Below are 8,696 nucleotides of genomic sequence, written 5' to 3'. Positions count from 1 at the left end.
ATAAACATACAGGGCGACACAAAAGCTCTACGAAGCAAGCAATGAATGCATGACGGTTGTTGCATGGGAAATATTGTAGAAACATCTAGCAATAGCCCTTGGCAGAAGCAAGAAGTGGAAGATGTGCTTGCTTGATTAATGGTTCATCTAAGTACATATGCAAACTCGTGTTCTTGCACCATGTTTTTGGGGACGTTGCAAATATCCCTCGGTTGGCGATAAGTCGATTGGTGTTGTGGGAGGCTTTATCTGGTTTTGCAATACATCCAACATACACACATGGGAGGCTGATGACATGATACCAGGACCCCCAGGCCCAGTGCCGGACGTGTGGCCTGTGGCCATTGGTAGATATTTGACTACAAATAAGGTGGCAACACTACAATCTAATGGATTTGTTTTGAGTAGACAAGGCAACAATCCACATGTGCTCGGGGGTGTGACAAATAGTAGAGTTCCAAGTGGCTTTCATCCTCATTATCGAGATGGTAAGATAGTAAAGTGGAGTAAACTCACAAAGGACTTTGAGAAAAGAATTCAAATGGGTAGAATAATGGTTGCTAAACTAGTCAAGGAAGCAATTGCAACTTTGAATGAGAGCCATGTTTTTTATATCAGCACAAATGGCTCTATTGCAAAGGGTGTGACTCAATCCCAATCGACGTGAGGTGGAAAAAAGCAACCTTCCCACGATGCACCCAGCTTTGTGTTTACTCGAGAATCTTTGCTCGAAAGGTGCGATTCCTCCTCTCAACCATATCCCATAACATAAATCAACCAAGTGTGGTCGTGCTTGGCTAATGCCGTCAAGAACTTGGCACATTGGTTTTTTTTTTGTTTTGGATGGTGGTGATTTTTTTTTTTTTGGGTTTTTGGTTTGTTTGGGGGGCGGGGGGGCGGGAATCTTCTTATGCATCTTCTCTTCATAAAGGCGAGCATCATTACTTCATAAAACAATTATAGTGTTTGGATCTCAAAGATGGTATGCCATCTCACCAAATTTACCATACCAAGTAAAATGCTCTTTCTTTACTTTAGATTGTATTCTTGTAGTAGTACACTGAAAACAAAGGGCTTCACCAAGGGAAATTTTCTCCCACTCAAATTTTCCCCTAGGATATCCAATGTGATTTCTTAAGGTCTCCATTAACTTTTCATAGTCACTTCTTCTAAACTTATTATACAAAGAGAACACCACCATGCTCAATATTTTTCTTCTCCTTCTTTGTTTGTATATGGTGTTTTTGTCTGAATTTATCTCTCTCTTTTCCATCTCCAAAAAAAGGTCGCAATGTAGGTTGTTTCCAAAGCTCTTGGTAATGCTTGCTAGCAATTTACAATCATTTTTCTTGCAAAATTACTCTAGCAATTTACAATCATTTTTCTTGCAAAATCACTCACGAACCCTAAACCTCTGAGGGGATTCTCACAAAAAATGTAGCCCCCCCCCCCTCTCTCTCTCTTCTTTTCCTTCCTTCTTTCAAATTCATTCATGCCCCTAACATATGAGTAGTAGATAATACTTTGCCAGAGATTTTAGATCAAGAGGGTATGCTTTTTTGCAAGATTGCTATATTTGAACTGATCTTTTGAATGCAAGTGTTCTTGGTTTAGTCCTAGAGCACAAAGAAAGACATGAAGACTCTTTGAAGTGATTACATATGAAGATGAGGTAGATGGCACTAATGACATCTTGTGTATTTTAATGGAAAGAGATGTTTTAATTTCCAAAGTCTACATCTTGGTAATGATGCACTAATGATGCCTACTCATGATAAGAGGCATGTGGGACAACATCTTTTAGTTACCACTTTTAGCAAGAAAAACTCACCCCATCCTCTTCTCTCTTCTCTCCATCTCAATATGTCTCTCTCTCTCTCTCTCTCTCTCTCTCTCAGAGAGAGAGAGAGAGAGAGAGAGAGAGAGAGAGAGAGAGAGAGGCAAATTTCCATGCTTGCATAGAACTAGCAATATGCATTTACTGGCACTGTTTTCAGCTCTCTGGCTAATTTCGATCACCACCTCCACCAAGGGATTTGTACTGGACAGTGTTTCATTTCTCGAGGGTACACCAGGCTCTTATCTATGCATAGCACCTTCAAAAAGTCTATAGGGGTGACGCGTTCTGAATTTTTGATGTGTCAGCTGCTACATTAAGTGCTCCTTGGTTCTGCTCCCCTGCCAATAATTAGTGATGAATTTGCATCCAAGTTGAATGAGCTTCTAGTGCCCAATACTTTTCATAGGCCACCTGCTATTCTACTATTGACCCTTGAGTAAGTCAAGCATTGGAATTTACAATCTATTACATCAAAGAAAAAGGGCACCATTGGATCTATAGAAGCTCACCATAGAGAGCTTCAGGTTGAAATGAAGACAAGCTCAGCTTTACTTCCAGAGGATGCATTGTTACTATCTTTGGCCACCACAGTCAATGAAGTTTCAAAATCAACCATTGCTGATAGCTAGCTCAAGGAACTGGCATTGTTTTTGGGAGGTTTTTATGAGGCATCCAAGGATCCATCAAGAGGAGTCCAAGTGACTGATGCTCCTCCTTTTCAAGATCAAGAGTGACCATGTCACCATCAAGAAGCTCTAGTGATAGGAACTTTTTGCTTTCTTTCATCATGCTGAAGATGCGGCTCAAACGCTTGATAGCCCGTCTGGGGGGCTGGTTGTTGGAACTCTTCGACAGTTTTGAAGGATCTGTATGAAGCTCCTGACAGTAGCATCATTTCCATAGATGCATGTGGTTTACTTTTCTAGTTGTGAAAAAGGTTATTGCACACCTGGACACGGTTGTTGAATGATGGCCTTGTTGCATTTATTATTCATGCTATAAATAGAGTTTGGATGTAAAGTTCAACTCAAGACCATTGCGCCTGCAATTGCTGCATACTTCCTCTGATACAAAGATATGCTTTCTTTTGAATATGCCTTTGACATGAGACACATTGGTGTACTCTGGCATCAAGTTGGATTGATGATTGTGGAGGTGCAACCTGTTTTTTGAGCATTTGTACGACAAATGCAAGACTTCACAATAGAATAATATGGCATGCATAGTGTCTTCAAGGAACCAAAGAGGTCACTTCAGTGTCTCATTATGGTACAAGACTTTTGTCAAAGAACGGGTCCTACTACTGGAACCAATATGTTGTAGGGATTGAGAACAATGTCATAGGCACAAATGTAATGGTTTAAAAGAGATAGTGTACCCAAACTTGAATTGAGAGGATGCAGTCACCCCTCCTTTTTGGTGCACATTTTGTATACAGGGCAAATTGAAATGCCTGATGGAAAAAGGTTACCCATCTGTACTCCTGTGCTGCCGTAATCTGAAGCCTTAACCACACAAAGCAACACGTCAGTTTGCTTGCAACTTATGAAGGAACCCAGAATTTATGTGAGATAGATCACCAAACACCTCGATTGTTCCTACTACGTTAAAACCTCCCTAGAAGCACAAGACATGTCACATGCACCCCAAAATTAGACTTAGAAAGTATGCAAAGGCATCCTCTAGCCTCTATAGTCTCTGCATTACCAACACAAACCTCATATACTGCATTATTTGGATCGGTGGACTGAACTACAGCCTGCTGTTGGCTTCCAGGCTTTGTTCTTTTGTCTCATAGCTTCAATGTCTTTGACCTTTTCTTGCATGCCGGCTGCTACAAATATGTTTATCATCGAAATGTAAACCGTCCCATCGCATTCATCTAGCTCTACTGCCTGTTCAAACGCCCAAGTACCCACATCCACATCTACCCATTTCTGACAAGCACCTAGGAGGCAATGCCAAATGGCAGTGTTGGCAGGAAAAGGCATTCCTTGGATAACTTCAACTGCCTTTGCTAGGTGCCCCGCACATCCAAGAAGGTTAACCATGGCCGTAAAACATTCAACATCAGGCTTCAAACCATACCTGGCTTCCATACTATCAAACAACTCTTGACCCTTTTCAACCAGACCTAAATGACTACACAAATTCAAAATGCACAGAAAGGTCACTGCATCTGGATGGATGCCCTCCTGTTGCATTTTTTCAAAACATTCTAAAGCCCGTTTGCCTTGCCCCTTTTGAGCATATCCTGTGATCAAAGCACTCCAGGAGACCACGTTGCGAGAAGGGAGTTTCTCTAAGACACTTCTTGCTTGAGATAGAGCACCACACTTGGCATACATGTCCACAAGAGCACTACCCAGTAGAATATGGTGCTCTAGTAACCCTTGCCTGAAAATTTCATCATGTATTTGCTTTCCCTTGTCAATGGCTCCGATCGCTGCACACGCTTTCAGAACGGACAAATAGGTCACCGCATCTGGAAGGATGCCCTCACGTTGCATTTGTTGAAAACGTTCTAGAGCCTGTTGGCCTTGCTCTCTTTCAGCATATCCTGCAATTAAAGAGGTCCAAGAGACCACGTCACGGAAAGGGAGTGTCACTAAAACACTATGAGCCTGAGAAAGAGCACCACACTTGGCATACATGTCCACAAGAGCATTACCCAGCACAGCATTTTTCTCCAACAACCCTTGCCTTGCAATTGCTTCATGAATTTGCCGGCCCTTGTCTACGGCTCCAATCACAGCACAAGCTTTTAGGACACCCACATAGGTTACAGCATTAGGAGGAATTCCCTCGTGTAGCATTTGTTCGAAACATTCTAGAGACTTTTGGCCTTGCCCATTTTGAGAATAACCTGATATCAAAGCACTCCAGGATACCACGTCGCGAGAAGGGAGTTTCTCAAGGACGCTTTGAGCCTGGGAAAGAGCGCCACACTTGGCATACATGTCCACAAGAGCAGTACCCAGAACAATACTATGCTCAAGCAACCCTTGCCCTGAAATTTCTGTATGAATTTGTTTGCCTTTGTGTATGGCTCCGATCACTGCACATGCCTTGAGGACACACACATATGTCACTGTATTAGGATGAATTCCCTGGCGCTGCATTCGTTCGAAACAATCTAAAGCATTTTGGCCCTTCCGTTGCTGGGCATAGCCTGCTATCAATGCAGTCCATGGGATAACACTGCTGCTGCTGTGCATGTCAAGTAGTGTCTGTGCTTTCCGAAGCTCACCGCACTTCGCATACATAGTAATCAAAGCGTCTGAGTAGTTCTTCTCAGCTAATCCCCTGTTCTGAAGCTCATAATGCAGCCGGGTTCCTGTCGACAGGTCCTTGGTCTTACAGCATGCCCATATGAGGGAAGGCAAAAGGGCCAATTCACGCCTGACGAGCTCCTCCTGTGAAACCCTAGATGGATTGTGGCGGCTATGCATCGACAGAGGCCCGATGGAGAATCTGTGCTTAAAGTCGGCATGTGTGGACTTCGAGGCGTCCTTAAAGAATTCCTTCCACGACAAGTCCGAGTCCTGTCCCGTCGTCAAATAGCTTGCCATGGCCATCTCTGCAAAGATAGCTGAGGAGGACTTGTCACTACTTGTGAATCAGCTGGCGTCCGTCATCGCAGTCACATTGAAGTGGAGGACAAGCAAAGAAAAAAGTGTTTCGCTGAGACTGCGCATAATCGTGCAGCCAATGAACTCGGGCGAGAAGAGCTTGGACACGACGTGGCTGCCATCCACAGCCATGGTCGTCCGCTCCTTAAACGCTGCTCACCATTTTCCGCGTCAGAGTAGAGGCACCGATCGTCTTCACTAAATGACACCTCCGGAGGGAGGTGGGATCAATGGCCCATAGTAGGCGTCGCGAGGCGGGTGCAATCCGGGCCGTCCGATCGACATTTAAATTAGGTTGAACTATGCGTGAACTCGGAGATATGTGCACCACACCAAATTTGGTGTGAACTCGGTGTGAACACGGTGTGAACTAGGGAGGGCCTGCACACCACACCAAATTTGGTGTGAACTCAGTGCGAACTCGGTGTGAACTAGGTGTGAACTACGTGTAAACTTGTCCGCGACGCGATGATCTATAAACTTATCCCACACACACCTTTCAACGAGCGCGCGTTAGCCTAGTGGTTAGAGTCAATCCCGTGGGGGAGAGGGTAGTGGGTTCAAGTCCCGGATTTGAGAAAGTGGGAATCTTTTGCATTCCGTAGGCAATCCAACGGTCAAGATCAACCGGTGATCGGGAGCCATTGATCCCACCTCCAAATGGAGGTGTCACTTAGTGACGAGGGGCACCAAGTCCTATTTGACACCCTCATTTTCAAGAGGGGATCTACGGTCCCAGATGATTGTTCATTGTGGGCCTTTCGATTCATATGGAGGAAAAAACAAGGATGTGTGGTGCGCTTCGACCTCGCAACCTCCCTCACCCAATGCCATTGCTTTACCACTACACTATTGCGCACATTTTGACAGGCATGGAGGATGATAGGATTATATTCTGTAGTCCTAGTTGCTCGTCAAGATCTTAGTTCACACAAAGTTTACTTCGAGCTTACATCTAGTTTACATGCAAGTTCACAACGAGTTCACATTTGTTTGAGTTTACATTTAGTTTACATCAAGTTCACATTCGAAATGAACGACTGTGATCTTCGTCGAAAAGCAACGCCGATTTTCAGTTGTAGATCCCCTCTAAAAAAATGAGGGTGTCAATTAGTGACAAGGGAGGCACCGCGTCCGCCCTCATCTGACAAGGGCCTAATGACCCAAGGCACTTGGATTGACCGCTGCAATTTTTTTTGGTGCAAATCTCTAGGAGAACTAGTCTGCCTTGATTGATGCATTGCTCAGATGGTAAGAGTTAAAAAAGTCATGATGATGTGATTTTACCTCATGGCATAGCTTTTGCTGATAGCTCCATAGCATCTCTCCTCGAAGCTTTCATCAAAAGTTCTACGGCCTCACATCACAAATGAGATTTTGCATTAAAAAATGTATGGATGTGAAAATTTGCACATTCTAATAAAGACGGAGATAGATGCATAGCATCTCTCCCCGAAGCTTTCATCAAAAGTTCTACAGCCTCGCATCACAAATGAGATTTTGCATTAAAAAATGTATGGATGTGAAAATTTGCACATTCTAATAAAGACGGAGATAGATGCATTTGTGCATTCGCGATGCTTGTGCCCATAAAAAAACGAAAAAAACATACATATGTATGGTGTGGAGTTGGCACCGTTCTCCACATTTATAGTAAAACCGTAGGAAACATGCCCTTCCCCCGCCACTTTTATCCTCTATAGAGTTGAAAGGGGACTTATGCTTCTCCTCCAGTACCACTGGAGGGACTTTTTTATTGTAAAAATACTACAGTTGTACAAGGAATAACTCATTACCGATGTTTTATGAAGACGTATCATTCCACGTTGCCATGTTGTGGCGTATTGTCTATGTGTCCCTTTGTTGGGCATAACAAATCCTTGTCACCTTCATCTAAAATCTTTTCAATAAAACTGATGTAAATTCATTGGTTTAATGTATACATGATATAATCTAAGAACTTTTGTGATGACATAAGAAAATCAAAACACGGAATATAAGTTTACCTTTGATAATGGTTTTCTACATCAAAGCACAATCTTGGATGGATTGGCTCCTTTACCTTCCTTGCATTGTTAAATCACCCATCATCCCTTTCACGACTTCTACCAACATGTCAATTGTCACATTCTCTTTTTCTATCATGCTTACCATTACCTGCACTACTTTTTATGTTCGTGGTCTTAAGGTAGGTTGAATCTGCCGGATTGTTTGTCTGTAAGCTCACACACATACACATACACATACACAAACTCGCAGTCGTTCGGGCACCCCATCCTGCATACATATCGATCAAAGCACGGTCAAGCACGAAATCTTTCTCCAAGAGACCCTAAGCATGATATCTTTCAGCAAGAGCCCTCGCTTCACATATACCGAAAACAACATAGAGCTTTCTCGCATTGTCCTTGGGGAGAAAATCCTGCAATCAAGAGAGAGGCCATTGCTTTGCATCTGTCAAAAATGGACTAGAGCTGTAACATTTAATGGTCTAGTAACTTGTGTGTAGCGGAAAATAGCATGAACATAGTGAAAATTACTATGAACAGCTTCCTAATGATAATAACAAGAGTGCTTGGGTGGAGAGAGCAACAAAAAGCATAACACCTAGTTAGATAGCATGAACAATACTTCAAAAGAGAGAGAAATTAAGCAATTGACAATAGTTGAGGACCAGATTTGCATGGAGCCGGTCCCCCCTCCAAAAGGCTTTGTATTATGGTTTCTCCCATCAAGAGAGACATTCTACAATACAATCCTTTGTGTTCCTTCAATACTAGCTAGTGGAATGAAGATAGAAACTTCATGCACTAAGCAAAACACTTATCAACTCACAACATCAATTCCCTCACGGTCTTAGACCCAAGACCTCACACACCTTCGAAGATGGTGAGAGCTAGCGGGGTATGAGAGTAGATTGAGAGGAAGAAGGAGTATTCTTACGAGAAAGATGTACATCTCCTCACATAATCACTCGTATTAGCATAGCTTAGCTTAGTAATTAGCATGGTAGAGGAGGTGAGCATACTTTGAAGCTTGGCTCTTGGTTGGATTTGCATCACAAAGCCAAGAGTTGTTGTTGTAGGCCTCCCTTCTCACAAGCTTGGAATAGGTGGTAAGCTTTCCATTAAAGCTTGAGAAGGAGAGAGAGTCTTCTTTGCTTCACACATGAGATTGTGTGAGTGTGTGTGTGATAATGCCTTGCAAAAATCAGCCCCCTCTCT

At 43.1% G+C, this 8,696-nt stretch overlaps 1 protein-coding gene and 1 pseudogene across 1 annotated transcript; one reads left to right on the top strand and one right to left on the bottom strand.

Annotated features, from left to right (window-relative positions):
* The first annotated feature begins 1,566 nt into the window (after nt 1–1,566).
* On the top strand, nt 1,567–2,948 carry LOC147425194 (uncharacterized; annotated as a pseudogene).
* Nucleotides 2,949–3,124: 176 nt separating this feature from the next.
* LOC147425193 (pentatricopeptide repeat-containing protein At1g11290, chloroplastic-like) lies at nt 3,125–5,682 on the bottom strand. The gene has a single exon (XM_086500148.1). It carries the CDS (start codon nt 5,416–5,418, stop codon nt 3,571–3,573), a length of 1,848 nt encoding a protein of 615 aa, XP_086356274.1. The 5' UTR covers nt 5,419–5,682; the 3' UTR covers nt 3,125–3,570.
* Nucleotides 5,683–8,696: the final 3,014 nt, after the last annotated feature.

This window comes from Adiantum capillus-veneris, chromosome 25 (genome assembly GCF_014529385.1).
Source record: "Adiantum capillus-veneris isolate H3 chromosome 25, ASM1452938v2, whole genome shotgun sequence".
NCBI lineage: Eukaryota > Viridiplantae > Streptophyta > Polypodiopsida > Polypodiales > Pteridaceae > Adiantum > Adiantum capillus-veneris.
The sequence above is the reverse complement of the archived record's forward strand: the minus strand, read 5'-3'. Positions and strand labels throughout refer to the sequence as shown.